General features: G+C 43.6%; 1 protein-coding gene across 3 annotated transcripts in view; it reads right to left on the minus strand.

The window, feature by feature from the left end:
* Window positions 1–23,935, minus strand: part of tulp4a (TUB like protein 4a) — a 469,011-nt gene that overhangs the window by 202,564 nt on the left and 242,512 nt on the right. For all 3 annotated transcript variants that reach the window (XR_013499659.1, XM_078229991.1, XM_078229993.1), the window contains exon 5: window positions 19,107–19,241. Coding sequence is in view for 2 of the 3 variants with exons in the window: in XM_078229991.1 (XP_078086117.1) it covers window positions 19,107–19,241 (135 nt within the window). In the remaining variant the exon portion in view is untranslated. The remainder of the gene's footprint in view (window positions 1–19,106; window positions 19,242–23,935) is intronic.

Here is a 23,935-nt window from a genome sequence, read left to right on the forward strand (position 1 = left end):
TGTCCCTGCCACTGAGCCAGATGTTCTGGGTTCAAATCCCACCCGAGGACCTTATGACCAAGGTAGGTGTGTTCATAACGTGGTCATACAGGTTGAGTATGTCAACCTTTCCAAACATGTCGATGGCTGGTGATAAGAGTTGGAGGGACTCCTGGTCAGCCTTGATGTGCAGCGGCGCCCCTCAAACTATAAGCCTCTGGCGACAGACCAGCAACCTGTTCCGGGAATTACTAGTTATGGAAACAGACAAAGTCTGCCTTTGTACACCATTAAGTGCAATTCTAAGAGAATTGGAATGGAATGCAAAAGGTACAGGGATAAAGTAAAATGAAAATTAGGAAAGCAAAGTGAGGACAGGAAAAAATATTGGCAGGCAAAATCAAAGAAAATCTTAAGATGTTTTGTCAGTAGGTTAAGGGCAAAAGAATAACCAAGGAAAAGGTAGGCCTACCAGAGATGTACTTGTGGGTTGACATACGAGATGTGGACAGGTGCTCAGTGTACTTTGTCCTCACTAAGGGAGGACGATGCAAACATTCGACTGAAAGAGGAGAGTGAAATATTAGATACAATAGAACATAGATATAGGAAGTACTGGAGGGACTGGCACCATGAAGGTGGATAAGTTACCATGACCAGATGGACTGTATCTCAGGTTGTTGAAGGAAGCCAGTGAGGAAATAGCAGATGTTCTAGAATCATTTTCCAAACTTCACTACATACAGGTAAGATGCGAGATGATTGAAGGTCTGCGAATGTTGTACCATTATTTTAAAAGTGTGTGAGGAAAAGAAAAGAAAATTATAACTATCACTTCGAAAGACACAAATTATATGGGGTAGTCAGCATGGTTTTGTTCAAGGAAGAATGTGTCTTACTAACTAAATAGAGTTTAATTAAATAATGAGGGCAGTGAATGTTGTCCATATGGTATTTGACAAAGTCCTACATGTCAGACTGATCAGAAAAGTGAGACCCCATGGGATACAGGGGCAGATTCGATCCAATCTTGGCTTAGCGACAGGAAAGAAAGTATAATGGCTGAAGGATGTTTCTGCAAATAGAGTAAGAAGTCTCACAACACCAGATTAAAGTCCAACAGGTTTATTTGGTAGCACAAGCCACTAGCTTTCGGAGCGCTGCTCCTTCAACTTACCTGATGAAGGAGCAGTGCTCCGAAAGCTAGTGGCTTGTGCTACCAAATAAACCTGTTGGACTTTAACCTGATGTTGTGAGACTTCTTACTGTGTTTACCCCAGTCCAACGCCGGCATCTCCACATCACTGCAAATAGGAATCATAGAAATCATAGAAACCTTACAGTACAGAAAGAGGCCATTCGGCCCATCGAGTCTGCACCGACCACAATCCCACCCAGGCCCTACCCCACATCCCTACATATTTACCCACGAATCCCTCTAACCTACGCATCTCAGGACACTAAGGGCAATTTTTAGCATGGCCAATCAACCTAACCCGCACATCTTTGGACTGTGGGAGGAAACCGGAGCACCCGGAGGAAACCCACGCAGACACAAGGAGAATGTGCAAACTCCACACAGACAGTGACCCAAGCCGGGAATCGAACCCAGGTTCCTGGAGCTGTGAAGCAGCAGTGCTAACCACTGTGCTACCGTGCCGCCAGTTTCCACAGGGCTCAGCCTTGGGAACCTTGCTGTTTGTTTTATCCATGAATGATTTAGACTTGTGAAAGGCATGATTGGGAAATTTGCAGATGACAAAAATTGGCTATGTAGTTGACATTAGAACACAGAACATAGAAAAAATACAGCACAAACAGGCCCTTCGGCTCACAAGTTGCGCCAGTCATGTCCCTACCTACCTAGGCTATATATAGGCTAACCTATAACCCTCAATCCTATTAAGTTCCATGTACTCATCCAGAAGTCTCTTAAAAGACCCTATTGGGTTTGCCTCCACCTCCACTGACAGCAGCCGATTCCACTCACCCACCACCCTCTGAGTGAAAAACTTACCCCTGACATCTCCTCTGTACCTACTCCCCAGCACCTTAAACCTGTGTCCTCTCATAGCAGCCATTTCAGCCCTGGGAAAAAGCCTCCGAGAATCCACCCGATCTATATCTCTCAACATCTTGTACACCTCTATCAGGTCACCTCTCATCCTTCGTCTCTCCAAGGAGAAAAGACCGAGCTCCCTCAACCTATCCTCATAAGGCATGCCAACCAATCCAGGCAACATCCTTGTAAATCTTCTCTGCACCCTTTCAATAATTTCCACATTCCTCCTGTAATGAGGGACCAGAACTGAGCACAGTACTCTAACTGGGGTCTGACAAGGGTCTTATAAAGCTGCATCATTATCTCCCGACTCCTGAACTCAAAGCCTCGATTGATGAAGGCCAGCACACCATACGCCTTCTTAACCACCTCCTCTACCTGCGAGGCCGATTTAAGAGTCCTATGGACCCGGTCCCAAAGGTCCTTCTGATCCTCTACACTGCTAATAGTCTTACCCTTGATATTATACTCCTTCATCCCATTTGACCTGCCAAAATGGACCACTACACATTTATCCGGGTTGAAGTCCATCTGCTACTTCTCCGCCCAGTCTCGCATCCTATCTATGTCACGCTGCAGCTTCTGACATCCCTCCAAACTATCCACTACACCACCAACCTTCGTGTCGTCGGCAAACTTACCAACCCATCCCTCCACTTCCTCATCCAGGTCATTTATGAAAATGACAAATATCAAGGGTCCCAGAACAGATCCCTGGGGCACTCCACTGGTGACTGACCTCCATTCAGAAAAAGACCCATCTACAACCACTCTCTGCCTTCTGCAGGCAAGCCAGTTCTGGATCCACAAGGCAACAGCCCCTTGGATCCCATGCCCTCTCACTTTCTCGAGAAGTCTTGCATGGGGGATCTTATCGAACGCCTTGCTGAAGTCCATGTAAACCACATCTACCACTTTTCCTTCGTCAATGTGTTTAGTTACATTTTCAAAGAACTCCACCAGGCTCGTAAGGCACGATTTGCCTTTGACAAAGCCAATTGATGGGGACAGCTATCGACTCCAGAATTATATCAATGGTTTGGTTGAGTGTGCAGAGAAGTGGCAAATAGAATTCATTACAGAAAAGTATGTGGTACTGCATTTGAGAGAGCAAACAAAGCAAGAGAATAAGCAGGAGAAACAGGAAGATATTGAGAAGGGTTAAGGAAGTGAGATTTTGGAGTGCATGTCCACAGGTGGACAAGATGGTCAAGAAAGCAAATGGAATGCTCTGCTTCATTGGGCAAGATATTGAATACAAAAGCAGGAATGTAATGATGGAACTGTATAAAATGCTGGTTAGGCCATAGACCTGGAGTAGCACTGGGGTGCTACTTTGGGCTGCAGTAGAGTACTTTCGAGTTTGATGACTGAGGGAGTTCAGCAAGGACAGCGTGAGATATGCTTTTCCTGAGAAAGGCAAGCAGCAGCTTTGCAGCAGGGACCATCTGGGCCACTAACAGCAGCTTTCGGAAGTGGCATCACAGTTCAGAAAGTGACATGGTAACCAATAGAGACAGCCAATTAGTAAATGATACCAGCAGAGTACTTTCTTACAACTTTTAAATGTATATTAGCTGAAATAAAGGTATGAAGTTTTGATTATAACAGAAGTGTTTGAAACAAAGGAAGGTCCCTAGCTTAATTAAATTCTCTGAAAGGGAGTAACTAGCTTAATCTAGAGAGAAGTCATGGCAGGGTTCCTCATACCTGCAGTGTGCTCCTCTTGCACAAGGTGGGAAATAAGGGATGCTTCCAGTATCCCTGATGATCACACATGCAGGAAGTATGTCCAGCTGCGGCTTCTGGCTAACTATACTTGGGAGTTGGAGCTGCGAGTGGACTCACTGAGCACGTCGTGGATAGCACTTTTAGCAGACAGAAAAGGAATGGGTGACCATAAGGCAAAGCAAAAGGCTCAGGAAAGAAGTGCAGTAGTCCCCTCTGGTCATTCCTTTCTCAAACAGATATACTGCTTTGGATATTGTTGGGGGGGTGGCGATAGTTTCTCAGGGGAATGCAGCAAAAGGCAAGTTCATGGCACAACAGGTGGCTCTGCTGCACAGAGGGGAGGAAAACAAATGGCAGGGGTATAGTGATCTGGGCTTCAATAGTAAGGGCTACAGATAAGCGCTTCTGTGGCTGCAGGTGTGAATCCAGAGTGGTATATTGCCTTCCTGCTACCAGGGTCAGGGATGTCACTGAGCAGCTGCAGGACATTCTGGAGAGGAAAGGTGAACAGCCAGTGGTTGTGATACACATAGGGACCAACAACAAAAGGGATGAAAGCAAGCTGTAAACTGCAAATAAATATAGACAGATTGAAGTGAGTGGGTAACAAATGGCAGATGGAGTATAAGATGGGAAGTGTGAAATGATTTATTTAAATCCTAATAAGAAGAAAGCTGAATACTTTCCTAAAACATGTGAAACTTGTAAATGCTAATGTTCAGAGACTTGGGTGCGTCCTTACAAAGAACACAGAATACTGGTTTGCAGATGAGTAAGCAAAAAGGAAGACAAATTGCATGTTTGCCTTCATTACAAGGGGATTGGAGCACAGGAATAGTTTTTCTACAATTGTATATTTCTTTGGTGAGAACACATCAAGAATACTATGAGATGTTTTGGGCTCAATATTTCACCAAGGTTATACTTGCTTTGCAGGTAATACAATAATTGGGTCCGTGGGAAGAGGGGACTGCCCTGTAATGAGAGGTTGTGTAATCTGGGTTTATATTTCAGGAGTTTAAACAAATGAGTTTAAGCCCATTGGGATTTATTTGGGTACATGCCAAGAGGCACAGTGTCAGGATAAGGGTACTGAGATGAGGAGGAATTATTTCACTTAAAGGGTCGTGACTCTTTGGAATTCTCTACCACAGACCAAATGCTCCATTGTTAAATACATTTAAGGCTGGGTATAACGTCCTAACAACGTTAGCGGTTGTTGGCTTTAAACAAAAAGAAAAGACATGAATTGCATACTAGATTAAAACCAACAAGAACAGATTTATTCCATGAGCTTTTGCCCATAGAGGCAAACTGAAACTGAAAGCAGCAGCCTCTGCAACACCCAAATGACATCACCAACCCATGTGATCAGCTCTTAAAGCAATCATGCAACCAATCAAATATATAACATCCCTCCCCCTCTACTTCTGTGGTTATGACAACAAATTAAGATATTACATAGGATCAATAATACTCTAGACAAACTACTGTGCAACATTACTCATTATACACAGTTATAGAATAGAATCACGAAATCCTTCCAGTGCAGAAAGAGGCCATTTGGCCTATTGAGCCTGCACCGATAACAAACCCACCTTGGTCCTATCCCCATAACCCCACATATTTACCCTGCTAAGGGACACTAAAGAGCAATTTAGCATTGCTAATCAACCTAACCCGTACATCTTTGGAGCGCCCAAGGAAACCAGAGTACCCAGAGAAAACCCACATAGACGTGGAGAACGTGCAAATCCACATAGAGTGACCCGAGACCGGAATTGAATCCGGATCCCTGGTGCTGTGAGGCAGCAGTGCTACCACTGCACCACCATGCCTTCAATAAAAAAGTTGATTAGAAGGACATCTTTTCCTCTTTGGTTGTATACGACATTTTGAAATTTGGCTGTCCTTGAGTGTGATTTGGAACTTTAGTAGACACTTCTTCCCATGGAACTAATTCTGCATCATTCTCCATGGTATAGTAGCTGATCATCAGGCAACTCAGATTTAACTAAGTCTTCCGTAGTTCTGTTCACAACACTAAGGACTAAAGAAGTTGCTACTTATAAAGATGATTCTGAGAAACCATTTTGAGATGAAATCAACTGGTCAGCATGGTGTTACCAAAATAGTTCACCTTCATTTTGAACTGTGTAAGAAATTGGACCTGTTATTGCTAAAACTATGGCTCGCACCCAATTCTCATTTATGGCACGTGCTAGCATTCGATCTCCTTGTTGAAATGAACGTTGGTTTATCATCACTTCTCGTCTAGCAACTTGAGATTGTTGTTGACGCTACGATCTCAGAAGTTTCTGGGGAAAATAACAAATCAAACGTAGTTCTTAACTATCTCTTTAAAGAGTAATAATGCAGCTGAATAGTTGCATGAGGATTATTTCACAAGATGCCAAAAAGCTCTTTACATGACATGATAATGAACCTTGCTCTTTTGAAGCTTTGAAAGAATGTTTCAAGGATTGTATGAATATTTCAGCTAATCCATTGGTTGATGGATGTTACGGTGCAGATTTTAAATGCTGAATACCATATACTTTGAGATCATTCTCAAACACTTGTCAAGTAAACTGTGAATTATTATCGCAAGCAATGGATCCATTGACAAAGGGTCATCTGGACTCGAAACGTCAGCTCTTTTCTCTCCTCACAGATACTGCCAGACCTGCTGGGATTTTCCAGCATTTTTTCTTTTGGTTTCAGATTCCAGCATCCGCAGTAATTTGCTTTTATCGCAAACAATCTGTTCTGATTTACCAAATTCTGCAAAATGTTCGTCAAGTTTTTCAATGCCTTGTTCAGGTGTAGTAGATCTCATGATAACAATTTTGAGCCATTTGAGTGTGCATCAATTATGACTAAGAACATGTAACCCATTGCCATGGAATTTTAGGCCTCTCCCTAGGGTGTAAATGAAACAAACGGGTGGTGTAATTCTTATTTGAGCAACCAGACCCAGGTGCCAAAAATGCTAATTCCCTCATCCATGCTATGCAAGGATGTCCTTCAAGTCGTTCAAAAATTCTTCTACGCAGACTAGAAGGAATGATCATTCGGTATCCCCACAATAGACACCCACCCTGGACGATCAACTCAAGGTTTCTTGACACATATTGTTTCAAATCGGAATGCATACAATGCATTCCAGCTATCATTCCTTTCAATGCCATATTCATCACCTTTCCCAACATGGACTAATTTCTGGTATGTCTCTGAACTGGAGAAGCTGTCAAAGACAAATGACCTACTAGCAAAAATAAAGAATATGAACAAAAGCAGTTGGTGGCATCTGTGCTCAATATGTAAAGGTAAGCGTGATAATGATTCAGCATTAGCATGGCACGCAGTAACCATCTTTGCAATCGACTAGCTGCTAACAATGGTATGTCTTTATACGGTTCAACCAATAATGTGAAATGACGACCATATGAATAATGATGAAACCTCTGTATGCCAAATATTTTACTCAATGCTTCTTTTTCTAGATGAGCATAGTTTTAAGAACATAAGAACTAGGTACAGGAGTAGGCTATCTGGCCCTCGAGCCTGCTCCGCCATTCAATAAGATCATGGCTGATCATTTCGTGGACTCAACTCCACTTACCCGCCTGCTCACCATAACCCTTAATTCCTTTAATGTTCAAAAATTTATCTATCCTTGCCTTAAAAACATTCAATGAGGTAGCCTCAACTGCTTCACTGGGCAAGGAATTCAACAGATTCACAATCCTTTGGGTGAAGAGGTTCCCCCTCAACTCAGTCCTAAATCTGCTCGCCCTTATTTTGACGCCATGCCCCCTAGTTCTAGTTTCACCTGCTAGTGGAAATAACCTCCCTGCTTCTATCTTATCTATACCCTTCATAATCTTATATGTTTCTACAAGATCTCCCCTCTTTCTTCTGAATTCCAATGAGTATAGCCCCAGTCTACTCAGTCTCTCCTCATAAACCAACCCTCTCAACTCTGGAATCAACCTAGTGAATCTCCTCTGCACTCTCTCCAGTGCCAGTATATCCTTTCTCAAGTAAGGAGACCAAAACTGTGCACAGTACTCCAGGTGTGGCCTCACCAGCACCTTATACAGCTGCAACATAATCTCCCTGTTTTTAAACTCTACTCCCCTAGCAACGAAGGACAAAATTCCATTTACCTTCTTAATTACCTGCTGCACCTACAAACCAACCTTTTGTGATTCTTGCACAAGGACACCCAGGTTCCTCTGCAGAGCAGCATGCTGTAATGTTTTACCATTTAAATAATAGCCCATTTTGCAGTTATTCCTATCAAAATGGATGACCTCACATTTGCCAACATTGTACTCCATCTGCCAGACCCTTACCCACTCACTTAGACTATCTATATCCCTTTGCAGACTTTCAGCGTCCTCTGCACACTTTGCTCTACCACTCATCTTAGCGTCATCTGCGAATTTTGACACACTAAACTTGGTCCCCAACTCCAAATCATCCATGTAAATTGTAAACAATTGCGGTCCCAACACTGATCCCTGAGGCACACCACTTGTCACTGATTGCCAACCAGAGAAACACCCATTTACCCCCACTCTTTGCTTTCTGTTAGTTAACCAATCCTCTATCCATGCTAATACATTACCCGTAACACTGTGCACCTTTATCTTATGCAGCAGCCTGTGGTGCAGCACCTTGTCAAATGCCTTCTGGAAATCCAGATACACCACATTCACAGGCTCCCCATTGTCCACCTCACACATAACATCCTCAAAGAATTCCACCAAATTTATCAAACATGACCCGCCCTTCATGAACCCATGCTATCTTCCCATTGGGACAATTTATATCCAGATGTCTCACTATATAGAAACTTAGAAACATATAAAACTACAGCACAAAACAGGCCCTTCGGCCCCACAAGTTGTGCCGAACATATTCCTTGACGATGGATTCAAGCATTTTTCCTACTACAGAAGTTAAGCTAACCAGCCTATAGTTACCCGCCTTTTGTCTACCTCCTTTTTTAAACAGTGTCACATTTGCTGTTTTCCAATCTGCGGGAAGCACCCCAGAGTCCACCGAATTTGGTAAATTACCACTAGTGCATTTGCTGCCATCTCTTTCAGTACCCTCGAATGCATTCCATCGGGGCCAGGAGACTTGTCTACCTTTAGCCCCATTAGCTTGTCCAACACTACCTCTTTAGTAATAATGATAATTTCTAGGTCCTCACTTGCCACAGCCTTCTTGTCATCAATTTTTGGCATGTATATTCAGCATAAGTCAAAGTACGTGAAGCAAAAGCTATTGGTCATTCTTCTCCCGATTGCTTGCTATGTGAAACTACTGCCCCAATCCATAAGGTGAAGCATAAGGTCAAGCAATGGTAGCTTTGGATTAAAATCAACCAAGGTTTTCAGACTTTTGCAAAGCATTATTGACATCCTTGTATGCATTCTCATATTCTATTCAGTCCCATGACTGTTTCACACACAGTAAATTAAGGGATTTTCACAGTAACTTAATTGCAATGTTAATATAAGCCTGCTTGTGACGCTGATAAATAAACTAAATTATGCAATGGCTTCAATAATGTAGCTAAGGACCTCAATTGCATCACATTCATTGGATGTGGTGCTTCCAACTTTTAGGTGCCTTATTTCAGCCTTTATTTTCAAAAATGTGACCAAATACTGGACTGAGGCCTGGAAAAAGTCACACTTTTTTTCTTGATATGTAGACCATATGCTTGAAAATATCCCAATGTTGCTTCTAAACTATTCAAATGCTCTTGTTCACTGGACCCTGTAATAAGAATATCATCCAGGTAACACTGTATACCAGAGCTACCACTTAAAATCTGATCCATCGATCTTTGAAATAGTTCTGGTACAGATGTTATTCCAAAAGGCAATCTTTTATATAAAAAAATACCTTTATGAGTAACGATGGTAAGCAGTGGTTGGAATTCAGCAGCTACATTTCATAGAATCCCTTCAGTGCAGAAGGAGGCCATTCGTCCCATTGAGTCTGCACCGACAACAATTCTACCTAGGCCCTATCCCTGTAGCCCTACATATTTATCACGCTAATCCCTATGCATCCCAGGACATTAGAGGGCAATTTAGCATGACCAATGCACCTAACCTAACCTTTGGACTGTGGGAGGAAACCCATGATGTGGAGATGCCGGTGTTGGACTGGGGTAAACGCAGTAAGAGTTTTAACAACACCAGGTTAAAGTCCAACAGTTTTAGCTAATGGTATTTGCTACCAAATAAACCTGTTGGACTTTAACCTGGTGTTGTTAAAACTCTTACGGAGGAAACCCACGCAGACATGGGATAAACGTGCAAACTCCACACAGACAGTGACCCAAATCGGGAATCGAACCCAGGACCCTGGTGCTGTGAGGCAGCAGTGCTAACCACTGTGCCACCCTTTCATTTGTAAATATACTTATGAAACATCAATATTGCTAAATTTCCAGATAACCTAGTGAAAAATTCAATTAAAGAAAGTGGATATTGATCAGCACACAACGCTGGATTTAAGGATCGTAGGTTCAAGGTGAAGGGGGGGAGGTTTAACACAGATATCAGACGGACAAATTTTACACTGAGGGTGGTGGGGGCCTGGAATGCGCTGCCAGGCAAGGTGGTGGAGGCGGACACACTGGGAATGTTTAAGACTTATCTAGATAGCCATATGAACGGAGTGGGAATGGAGGGATACAAAAGAATGGTCTAGTTTGGACCAGGGAGCGGCACGGGCTTGGAGGGCTGAAGGGCCTGTTCCTGGGCTGCATTGTTCTTTGTCCTTTGTTATTTTCAAATATAAACGGAACCATCTGGTTTCATGACAGTACGATGGGGGTAACCCAGTCACTCATTGTAACTGGCTCTAACACACCAATGTTAACAAGTCGTACTAATTCTTCTTCGACCTTGGGACAAATTGCATATAGCACCTTTGAGGCTTTTCTTATTATGCTTTTTCTTACGTTTTACTTGAACTCCCTCTATTGAGCCAAGTGACTCTTCAAATACACTCCTGTATTCAGAAGAAAAGGAGTTGTAGTCCAGAAGTCAGTGTTGAGGGTGGTGAGGTATTGAGGAAGGTATCAAGGTCAAGGGTGGGTACCGGTAGACAGGAAGGTGGGTTGAAGTGTGTCTACTTCAATGCAAGGAGCATCCGGAACAAGGTAGATGAACTTGGGGCGTGGATTGGTACTTGGGACTACGATGTTGTGGCCATTACGGAGACGTGGGTAGAACAAGGACAGGAATGGTTGTTGGACGTTCCGAGGTATAGATGTTTCACTAAGTGTAGGGAAGCTGGTAAAAGAGGTGGAGGAGTGGCATTGTTAATCAAGGATAGTTTAACGGCTGCGGAAAGGCACTTCAAGGGGGATCTGCACACTGAGGTAATATGGGCTGAGGTTAGAAATAGGAAAGGAGCGGTCACATTGTTAGGAGTTTACTATAGGCCCCCAAATAGTAATAGAGATGTGGAGGAAGAAATTGCTAAGCAGATTATGAATATGTGTGGGGGTCACAGGGTAGTTGTCATGGGGGACTTTAACTTTCCAAATCTTGATTGGAACCTTTGTAGGTCAAATAGTTCAGATGGGGCAGTTTTTGTGCAGTGTGTGCAGGAGGGTTTCCTGACACAATATGTGGATAGGCCGACAAGAGGTGAGGCCACATTGGATTTGGTACTGCGAAATGAACCGGGCCAAGTGTTAGATTTGGTTGTGGGAGAGCACTTTGGAGATAGTGAGCACAATTCGGTGTCTTTTGTTATTGCAATGGAGAGGGATAGGACCGTACAGCAGGGCAAGGTTTACAATTGGGGGAGAGGTAATTATGATGTGATTAGGCAAGAATTACGGGGCATAAGATGGGAACAGAAACTGTCAGGGAAAGGCACTAATGAAAAGTGGAACTTTTTCAAGGAACAAATACTGGGTGTCCTTGATAGGTATGTCCCTGTCAGGCAGGGAGGAAATGGCCGAGTGAGGGAACCATAGTTCACGAAATAGGTGGAATGTCTTGTGAAAAGGAAGAGGGAAGCTTATGTAGGGATGAGGAAACAAGGTTCAGATGGCTCGATTGAGGGTTACAAGTTAGCAAGGAATGAGCTGAAAAAGGGGCTTAGGAGAGCTAGAAGGGGACATGAGAAGTCCTTGGCGGCTCGGATCAAGGAAAACCCCAAGGCTTTTTACTCTTATGTGAGGGATAAAAGAATGACCAGGGTGAGGTTAGGGCTGGTCAAGGACCGTAGTGGGAACTTGTGTATGGAGTCAGTAGAGATAGGCGAGGTGATGAATGAATACTTTTCTTCAGTGTTCACCAAGGAGAGGGGCCATGTTTTTGAGGAAGAGAAGGTGTTACAGGCTAATAGGCTGGAGGAAATAGATGTTCGGAGGGAGGATGTACTGGCAGTTTTGAATAAACTGAAGGTCGATAAGTCCCCTGGGCCTGATGAAATGTATCCTAGGATTCTTTGGGAGGCAAGGGATGAGATTGCAGAGCCTTTGGCTTTGATCTTTGGGTCCTCACTGTCCACGGGGATGGTGCCAGAGGACTGGAGAGTGGCGAATGTTGTTCCTCTGTTTAAGAAAGGGAATAGAAATGACCCTGGTAATTATAGACCGGTTAGTCTTACTTCGGTGGTTGGTAAATTAATGGAAAAGGTCTTTAGGGATGGGATTTACGACCATTTAGAAAGATGTGGATTAATCCGGGATAGTCAGCACAGGTATTGTGAAGGGCAAGTCGTGCCTCACAAATTTGATTTAATTTTTTGAGGAGGTAACTAAGTGTGTTGATGAAGGTAGGGCAGTTGATGTCATATACATGGATTTTAGTAAGGCGTTTGATAAGGTCCCCCATGGTCGGCTTATGATGAAAGTAAGGAGGTGTGGAATAGAGGGAAAGTTGGCCGACTGGATAGGTAACTGGCTATCTGATCGAAGACAGAGGGTGGTGGTGGATGGAAAATTTTCGGACTGGAGGCAGGTTGCTAGCGGAGTGCCACAGGGACCAGTGCTTGGTCCTCTGCTCTTTGTGATTTTTATTAATGACTTAGAGGAGGGGGCTGAAGGGTGGATCAGTAAATTTGCTGATGACACCAAGATTGGTGGAGTAGTGGATGAGGTGGAGGGCTGTTGTAGGCTGCAAAGAGACATAGATAGGATGCAAAGCTGGGCTGAAAAATGGCAAATGGAGTTTAACCCTGATAAATGTGAGGCGATTCATTTTGGTAGGTCTAATTTAAATGTGGATTACAGGGTCAAAGGTAGGGTTCTGAAGACTGTGGAGGAACAGAGAGATCTTGGGGTCCATATCCACAGATCTCTAAAGGTTGCCACTCAAGTGGATAGAGCTGTGAAGAAGGCTTTTATTAACAGGGGTTGGAGTTTAAGAGCCGTGGGGTTATGCTGCAACTGTACAGGACCTTGGTGAGACCACATTTGGAATATTGTGTGCAGTTCTGGTCGGGGGAGTTATGCTGCAACTGTACAGGACCTTGGTGAGACCACATTTGGAATATTGTGTGCAGTTCTGGTCACCTCACTATAAGAAGGATGTGGAAGCGCTGGAAAGAGTGCAGAGGAGATTTACCAGGATGCTGCCTGGTTTGGAGGGTAGGTCTTATGAGGAAAGGTTGAGGGAGCTAGGGCTGTTTGTTCTCTCTGGAGCGGAGGAGGCTGAGGGGAGACTTTATAGAGGTTTATAAAATGATGAAGGGGATAGATAGAGTGAACGTTCAAAGACTATTTCCTCGGGTGGATGGAGCTATTCCAAGGGGGCATAACTATAGGTTTCATGGTGGGAGATATAGGAAGGATATCAGAGGTAGGTTCTTTATGCAGAGAGTGGTTGGGGTGTGGAATGGACTGCCTGCAATGATAGTGGAGTCAGTCACTTTAGGAACATTTAAGCGGTTATTGGATAGGCACATGGAGCACACCAGGATGATAGGGAGTGGGATAGCTTGATCTTGGTTTCAGATAAAGCTTGGCACAACATCGTGGGCCGAAGGGCCTGTTCTGTGCTGTACTGTTCTATGTTCTATGTAGAAGCTGCTGTAGGTATGTTTTGGCATCAACCAATTTACTGACAGCACTCCATTTAAGTTTTATCTTCTCTAACCAAATCGTCCAAATAGAGCAGGAAAATTACCATATATCACGTAGTCATAGAGTCACAGAGGTTTACAGCATGGAAACAGGCCCCTCGGCCCAACTTGTCCATGCCGTCCTTTTTTTAAAATCCCTAAGCTAGTCCCAATTGCCTGTATTTGGCCCATATCCCTTGATACCCATCTTAGCACATGGAGAGGCAACTCTCAGCAAGTCTAACAGCATCTGTGGGGGGAGAGTGTCTGACGAAGGGCCATCCAGACTTGAATAGTTGGCTCTATTCTCTCTCCACAGATGCTGTCATAACTGCTGAGATTTTCCAGCATTTTGCGTTTCTGTTGTGGTGGCGAGGCAACTCTCCACTGTTTGTCTACTTATCTCTACATTGACCATAATGTAACCTTTTAATGGCACAATCTCGTCCATGTATGTCCTAAAAATCAGATGAGCTGGTTTTAAAGGAAGTTGCTTCAGCTTTTGTTGGAAGGTAGTCTCAGGAATTAAAGATACAGCAGCATCAGTATCAATCTCCATCCTAATAGGCTGTCCACTTAACTTGGGAATCTCTCAGAATCTACATGATCCACCCTGTATAGATAAGACCATAAGATATAGGAGCAGAATTAAGCTATTTGGTCCATCAAGTCTGCTGCGCCATTCAATCATGGCTGATAAGTTTCTCAACCCTATTCTCCCACCCTTTTCCCCTTACCAATCAAGAACCTATCTCTCTCTGTCTTAAATATACTCAATGGCCTGGCCTCCACAGCCTTCTGTGGCAATGAATTCCATAGATTCACCATCCTCTGGCTGAAGAAATTCCTCCTCATCTCAGTTCTAAAGGGTCAACCCTTTATTCTGAGGCTGTGCCCTCGGATCCTAGTTTCTCCTACTAATGGAAACATCTTCCCCAAGTCCACTCTATTCAGGCTTTTCAGTATTCTGTAAGTTTCAATGAGGTCCCCCTCATCTTACTAAACTCCATCGAGTACAGACCTAGAGTCCTCAAATGCTCTTCATGTATCAAGCTTTTCATTCTTAGAATCATTCTCATGAACCTCCTCTGCACCCTCTCTAGCACCAGGGACTCAGCTTCAATTCCGGCCTTGGGTGACTATCTGTGTGGAGTTTGCACATTCTCTCCGTGTCTGCATGGGTTTCCTCCAGGTGCTCCGGTTTCCTCCCACAGTCCAAAGACATGCGGGTTAAGTTGACTGGCCATGATAAATTGTCCCTTAGTGTCAGGGGATTAGGAGGGTAAATATGTGGGGTTACAGTGATAGGACCTGGGTGGGATTGTTGTCGGTGTAGGCTCAATGGGCCAAATGACCTCCTTCTGCACTGTAGATTCTATGATCAACAGCAGTAGTAATGTACTCCAGCACAATCTGCAACCTCATGGACCGGCATATCCCTCACTCAACCATTACCATCAAGCCAGGGAATCAACCTTGGTTCAATGGAGAGTGCAGGAGGGCATGCCAGCAGCAGTGCCCGGCATACCTAAAAGTGAAGTGTCAACCTGGTGAAGCTACCAAACAAGACTACTAGCATGCCAAACAGCATAAACAGCAAGTGATAGAGCTAAGTGATCCCACAACCAACAGATCAGATCCAAGCTCTACATTCCTGCCATATCCAGTCGTAAATGGTGGTGGACAATTAAACAACTCACTGAAGGAGGAGGCTCCACAAACACCCCATCCTCAATGATGGAGGATCCCAGCACATCAGTGCAAAGGATAAGGCTGAAGCATTCGCAGAAATCTTCAGCCAGAAGTACTGAGTGGATGATCCATCTCGGCCTCCTCCAGTGGTCCCCAGCATCTCAGATGCCAGTCTCCAGCCAATTCGATTCGCTCCACGTGATATCAAGAAACGGTTGGAAGCACTAGATATGCAAAGGCAATGGACCCTGATAACTTTCTGGCAATAGTACGGAAGACTTGTGCCCCAGAACTTGCCACTCCCTCGCCAAGCTCTTCCAGTACTGTTACAATACTGGCATCTACCTAACATGTGGAAAATTGCCCAGGTATGTCCTGTACACAAAAAGCAGGACAAATCCAACCTGGCCAATTACTGCCTCATCAGTCCACTCTCAATCGTCAGTAAAGTGATGGAAGGTGTCATCAACAGCTATCAAGCAGCACCTGCCCAGTAATAACACCCAGTTTGGGTTTCGCCAGGGTCACTCAGCTCCTGACCTCATTACAGCTTTAGTTCAAACATGTTTGAACCAAGGTTAGCATTGCTGCCCCTTACAGTGCCCTGGCCCCGGGTTCAATTCTGGCCTCGGGTCACTGTCTGTGTGGAGTTTGCACATTCTCCCCTTGTCTGCGTGGATTTCCTCAGGGTACTCCGGTTTCCTCCCACAGTCCAAAGATCTGTGGGTTAGGTTGATTGGCCATGCTAAATTAACCTTAGTATCAGGGGGATTAGCAGGGTAAATATGAGGGGTTAAGGGAATAGGGCCTGGGTGGGATTGTGGTCAGTACAGACTCGATGAGCTGAATGGCCTCCTTCTGCATTGTTGGGATTTTATGGACAAAAGAGCTGAATTCCAGAGGTGAGGTGAGAGTGACAGCCCTTGACATCAACGCTGCATTCGACCGAGTGTGGCATCAAGGAGCCATAGCAAAACTGGAATCAATGGTACCAGGGGGCAAACCCTCCATTGGCTGGAGTCATACCTGTCACATAGGAAGATGGTTGTGGTTGTGAAGGGTCAGTCATCTCAGCTCCAGGACATCTCTGCAGGAGTTCCTCAGGGTAGTGTCCTAGGCCCAAACATCTTCAGCTGCTTCATCAATGACATTCGTTCCATCATAATGTCAGAGTGGGGATGTTCGCCGATGATTCCATAATGTTCAGTACCACTTGCGACTCCTCAGATACTGAAGCAGTCTATGTTCAAATGCAACAATATCCAGGCTTGGGCTAACAAGTGGCAAGAAACATTCTCGCCACAGAAATGCCAGGCAATGACCATCACCAATAAGAGACACTCTAACCAGCACCCCTTGACATTCAATGGTTTTACCAACACTGAATCCCCCACTGTCAACATCCTTGGGGTTACCATTGACCACAAACTCAACTGAATTCACCACATAACCACAGTGGCTACAAGAGCAGGTCAGAGGCTAGGAATACTGCAGTGAGTAACTCACCTCCTGATTCCCCAAAGCCTGTTCACCATCTATAAGGCACAGGTCAGGAGTGTGATGGAATACTCCCTGTTTGCCTTGAAGGGTGCAGCTCCAATAACACTCAAGAAGCTTGACACCATCCAGGGCAGAGCTGCCTGCTTGATTGGCACCACATCTACATACATCCATTCCCTCCACCACTGACGCTCAGTAGCAGCGGTGTGTACTATCTACAAGATGCACTGCAGCAATACATCAAAGATCCTTAGGCAACGCCTTCCAAACCCACGACTACTTCCATCTAGAAGGACAAGGGCAGCAGACACATGGGAACATCACCACCTGCAAGTTCCCCTCCGAGCCACGCACCATCCTGACTTGAAAATATATTGCTCTTCCTTCACAATTGTTGGGTCAAAGTCCTGGAATTTCCTTCCTGACGGCATTGTGGGTCAACCCACAGCACATGGACAGCAGCATTTCAAGAAGGCAGCTCACCACCACCTTCATGAGGGCAACTAGGAATGGGCAATAAATTCTGGCCAGCCAGCAATGCCCATGTCCCACGAATGAATATAAAAAAGCTAGATACTGCCTGGAATCACACACTTCTCTAATCTGAAAAGCCCCCTCTTTTAAAACCACACAGAATCTCCTGCTCTGCCACTACACACTGCAACACGTGCACAGGCCTTGCACCTTAGAGGAGTCTACCTTCAATCTTTGATCCTATTGTTGATTGTCCCCAGCCATTTTCGTGGCATGGTGGCACAATGGTTAGCACTGCTGCCTCACAGCGCTAGGGATCCGGGTACAATTCCGGCCTCGGGTGACTGTTGTGTAGAGTTTGCACGTTCTCCCAATGTCTGTATGGGTTTCCTCTGGGTGCTCCGGCTTCCTCCCATGGTCACAAAGATGTGCAGGTTAGGTGGATTGGCTATGCTAAATTGCCCCTTAGTGGCAGGGGCAATCAGTAGGGTAAATATGTGAGGTTACAGGGATAGGGCCTGGGGGGATTGTTGTCAGTGCAGGCTCGATGGGTTGAATGGCCTCCTTCTGCACTGTAGCGATTCTATCTAATATTCGAAGTGTGATCACCCACAATGTTTTTTTCCTACTTAGGATCTTTCCTCGATGTTCTTGACGAAACAAAATCCCAACTTCTCGCCAATTTTCTTTTTCTAATGTCCTAACTATGTTTGGGGCTATAGGTTTTAAACAAAAAGGAAAAATGTGGTTTGCCCACGTTGATTCAAAATAACAATACCAGATTTATTCCATGAGCTTTTGCTGGGACAGAGTACAAACTGAAACTAAAAGCAGCAGTGTGTGCAACATCCTAATGACATCACCATCAAATCATGTGATCAGCTCTTGAAGCAATCATGCAACAATTCTAAATTAACATATAATACCGGGATAGATAGATTTTTGGTCTCTCAGGAAATAAAGGGATATAGGAACGGACAGAAGAGTGGAAATGAAGCCCAAGATCAGCCATGATCATACTGAATGGTGGCGGAACAGGCTCGGCAGGCCATATTGTTTATTCTTGCTCCTTTTTGTTGTTCTTACATGAGGTCAGAACATCTTTTCCATCACCAAATCCAAACCACAGACATTCCTTACACCCTCTTTTTTTATTTGTCATGTTGGTGTGATTTTGTCTTAACTTCAAATGATGCGCAAGCCAAAGATTTAAGAAAGCACACTAGAATGGTTTGGAGAAGTTAACTTTGATCTTCTACTCTTCCCTTAATCTCAGTTTTGGGTATTCCCCCTTTCTGATAACTCTAACTTTATATTAAATATAGATTTGAAAGTCATAAAGGAGTGATATCCCATGAATATACTTTTGAAACCCATTTGTTTGGAGAGGGAAAACAGTGCTACATCATCTTAGTTACAAAGGAATTAAAATAAATTTTATGTCATGTTATTTCATACATGTAAATGAAAGAAAAGTTTAAATACTTTTGATAAACACACTCAGCTACCATCTCACACTTTGCAAAAAAAATTAAACAGCATTTCTCACCTTTTAAACCTGAGTGAATAACAGTAGGTGATAAATCATCATAGTTATTCATCATGCTAATATCCCCAGATGTGAAGCTAACAGTCAGCAGCGGCTTGTTGTTCTGAATTGGTAAAGGGTATACTGGTGGGCCATCTGCAACAAAAATACATAACCATGACTTACATTTTGAAGGTTTAGTTAAATATAGACTTATTTCTGAACACAAGAACCATTTCTGTATCACAGTAAGAAGTCTCACAGCACCAGGTTAAAGTCCAACTAGTTTATTTGATATCACGAGCTTTCCAAGCGCTGCTCCTTCATCAGGTGAGTGGAGAGTTGGGTTTACAAACACGTCATATATAGACAGAGACTCAATTGCAAGATAATGGTTGGAATGTGAGTCTTAACAGGTAATCAAGTTTTTACAGGTACAGACAGTGTGAGTCGAGGGAGGGATATACACAGGTTAAAGAGGTGTGAATTGTCTCAAGCCAGGACAGTTAGTAGGATCTTGCAAGCCCTGTGGTGGGGGTTACACGTAGCATGATATGAACCCAAGATCTCAGTTGAGGCTGTCTCATGCATGCAGAACTTGGCTATCAGTTTTTGCTTGGCAATTCTACGTTGTCATATGTCTTAAGGCCGCCTTGGGGAACGCTTAACCGAAGATCGGAAGCTGAATGCCCTAGACTGCTGAAGCGTTCCCCGACAGGAAGGGAACACTCCTGCCTGGTGATTGTTGCGACAATTGTGACAGCATGACAATCATCAGGCAGGAGAGTTCCCTTCTTGTCGGGGAGTACTTCAGCAGTCAAGGGCATTCAGTTTCCGACCTTCGGGTAAGCGTTCTCCAAGGCGGCTTTCATAGAAAGAATCATAAAAACCCTACAGTGCAGAAAGCGGCCATTTGGCCCAACGAGTCTGCACCGACCACAATCCCACCCAGGCCCTACCCCCATATCCCCACATATTTTACTCACTAATCCCTCTAATCTACGCATCTCAGGACACTAAGGGGCAATTTTAGCATGGCCAATCAACCTAACCATCTTTGGACTGTGGGAGGAAACCAGAGCACCCAAGGAAACCCACGCAGACACGAGGAGAATATGCAAACTCCACACAGACAGTGATCCAAGCCGGGAATCGAACCAAGGTCCCTGGAGCTGTGAAGCAGCAGTGCTAATCACTGTGCTACCGTGCCGCCCTATCAGTGCCGTGCCGCCCAGGCCTTCCAAACATACAACGCAGAATCGCCAAGCATAAAAACATAAGAACATAAGAAATAGGAGCAGGAGTAGGCCATCTAGCCCCTCGAGCCTGCCCCGCCATTCAATAAGATCATGGCTGATCTGAAGTGGATCAGTTCCACTTACCCGCCTGATCCCCATAACCCCTAATTCCCTTACCGATCAGGAATCCATCTATCCGTGATTTAAACATATTCAACGAGGTAGCCTCCACCACTTCAGTGGGCAGAGAATTCCAGAGATTCACCACCCTCTGAGAGAAGAAGTTCCTCCTCAACTTTGTCCTAAACTGAACCCCCTTTATTTTGAGGCTGTGCCCTCTAGTTCTAGAAACTGATAGCCAAGTTCCGCATGCATGAGGCCAACCTCAACCTGGATCTTGAGTTCATGTCACACTAAGTGTAACCCCCACCATTTGGCCTGAGCTTGTAAAATCCTACTAACTGTCCTGGCTTGAGACAATTCACACCTCTTTAGCCTGCGAGTATCCCTCTCTCCACTCACATTGTCTGTACCTGTAAAGACTTGATTACCTGTAAAGACTCGAATTCCAACCATTATCTTGCAATTGAGTCTCTGTCTATATATGTCGTGTTTGTGAACCCCAAACCCAACTCTCCACTCACCTGATGAAGGAGCAGTGCTCCAAAGCTCGTGATACCAAATAAACCTGTTGGGCTTTAACCTGGTGTTGTGAGACTTCTTACTGTGCCCACCCCAGTCCAACTCTGGCATCTCCACATCATTTCTGTATCAATCACTCAAAATAGCCAAGACCATTTTAAATTAGTTGACCACCTTAATAGATTTAAATGGGAATTGGAATTTAAAATAAAGTACTTAGTTTAAGAAAGAACACAAATACAGGTGCATAAAATTATTCATGATTGTTATAAGACCATAAGACATAGGAACAGAATTAGGCCACTCGGCCCATCGAGTCTGCTCCTCCATTCAATCATGGCTGATATTTTTCTCATCCTCAGCCTTTTCCCCATAACCCCTGGTCCCCTTATTAATCAAGAACCTATCTATCTCTGTCTTAAAGACACTCAATAATGCTCTGTAATCAATGAGGAAATGCACTGAAAAGAGTCAAATACTGTTGACTGCAAACTGGGAAAATTTGTTAATGGTTAAAATTGCAGGCCATTGGAGGTGTTGAAAAATAATTTAAGGTGATACTGAATCAGCTGGTAGCCTCTAAAAGGCTATCAATCCACAAAGTAACAAAAAGAAAAAAGAAAAACATGCAATTAACATTAATTAGCTTAGATCCTGGCAAATGGGAAAGATACAATAGGTGACAAAGAGTTACAAAAGGAAACATGAGAAGAAACTTGCAAGGGATATCAAGATCAACATCACATACTTTCAATTACATTTAGAAGTAAGTGGCCAGATGTTATATCAGCCCCTTGAAAACTGATAATAATGATGCTGTCAATGAAAATAAGGAAATGACACATATACAGAATTGTGGGCAGGATATGTTAAACGTTTTGCTAAAGAGAATTACCATAGTGCTGATCTCCATAAAACAAAGTTCTGAGAAGATTTATAAGGAAGTTATCAGAATTGTGAGGATGTAATCATTAGGACAGATTGAACAGGCCATGTCATAAGAACATTAGAACTAGGAGCAGGAGAAGGCCATCTAGCCTCTTGAGCCTGCTCCGCAATTCAAAACAATCATGGCTGATCATTTCGTGGACTCAGCTCCATTCACTCACCCGCTCACCATAACCCTTAATTTCTTTACTGTTCAAAAATGTATCTATCTTTGCCATGAAAACATTTAACGAGGCTAATGGGCCAAGTGCTTGCAAGTGGGATTAGGTGGGCAAGTCAGGGCCATTCATGCGTCGGTGCAGACTCAATGGGCTGAAGGGTCTCTTCTGCACTGTAGTATTCTGTGATTCTGAGGTAGCCTCTACTGATTCACTGGACAGCTCCTCCTCAACTCAGTCCTAAATCTGTTCCCCCTTATTTTGAGGCTATGCCCCCTAGTTCTAGTTTTACCCTCCAATAGAAACAACCTCCCTGCTTCTACCTTATCTATTCCCTTCATAATTTTATATGTTTCTATAAGATCCCCCTTCATTCTTCTAAATTCCAATGAGTATAGTCCCAGTCTATTCAGCCTCTCCTAAGCCAAACCTCTCAACTCCAGAATCAACCTTGTGAATCTCCTCTGCACCCCTCCAGTGTCAGTACATCCTTTCTCAAGTAAGGCGACCAAAACTGTACACAGTACTCCGGGTGTGGTTTCATCAACACCTTAGAAAGCTGCAACATAACCTCCCTGTTTTTAAACTCCATCCCTCTAGCCATGAAGGACAACATTCCATTTGTTTTCTTAATTACCTGCTGCACCTACAAACCAACTTTTTGAAATTCATGCACAAGGACACCCAGGTCCCTCTGCACAGCAGCATGCTGCAATTGTTTTACAATTTAAATAATAGTCCATTTTGCTGTCATTCCTGCAAAAATGGATGACCTCACATTTACCAACATTGTACTCCAACTGCCAGATCCTTGCCCACTCACTTAAACTATCTATATCCCGCTACAGATTTTCAGTGTCCTCTGCACACTTTGCTCTATCACTCATCTTAGTGTCATCTGCGAACTTTGACACACTGCATTTGGTCCCAATTCTAAATCATTTATGTAAATTGTAAACAATTGCGGTCCCAACACTGATCCCTGAGGCATACCACTAGTCATTGATTGCCAACCAGAAAAACACCCATGTCCCACTAAAAAGATTTGTGAAATCTTTAAAATTTTGAAGGGGTTCTAAAGGTTCGATGCAGAGAAACAATTTCCACTTATGGGCAAGATTGATCAGTGTAACTGCCTTTACAGATATGAATGACTACAAGATGACAATAGCAAAACAATAGAAAGAGTTCAAATCTTCTAGGATAAGCAAGACTGCACAACTGTAGTTATCTGACCTGTACAAATCAACTTTCAGCTTTTCAGTTTTTAATTTTCTAATAAGGACTTTTTAACCATACAAATACTATCTGGTTTCTAAATCAATTTTGAATCAATTTTGGCAATTACTTTTTTAAGTCTCATAATTTGAAGAGGCATGCAAGTTGCAGCAAAGTACAGGATGACTAGGATTTAAAATAAGCTAAGCAGAGTTGTATTTAGCCACCTGGAATACATTCTGTTGGTTAATTTGTTTTTCTGAACTATACATGCATGGGAAGCCATTTAATATTTCCATCAATCTACCATCTAAATTATCATGACCATCCCCCAAGCAATAACTAACTGCAAATTACTGAAAAGTACAAGCAGTGATTAAGGATTGAAGAGACAAATATTTCATGAAAAGTTGGTTTGTAGATGAAGATTTTGTCACACATACTGAAATGACAACTGCAACAAAAGTCATACTCTGTCACTTGTAACAGTGTCATTACAGGGAAAATAATGCAGGCCTCTGTGGCTTATTTCAAAGAGGAGGCTTGCCGAGCACATCTCCATGAAGACAGTGCCCATTATACATTGGCTTCAAATACTAATTGCACTTTCTAAAATTCTTAGCTTCATGACAGACACCAAATCCTC

This window comes from Mustelus asterias, chromosome 15 (assembly GCF_964213995.1).
Source record: "Mustelus asterias chromosome 15, sMusAst1.hap1.1, whole genome shotgun sequence".
Classification (NCBI taxonomy): domain Eukaryota; kingdom Metazoa; phylum Chordata; class Chondrichthyes; order Carcharhiniformes; family Triakidae; genus Mustelus; species Mustelus asterias.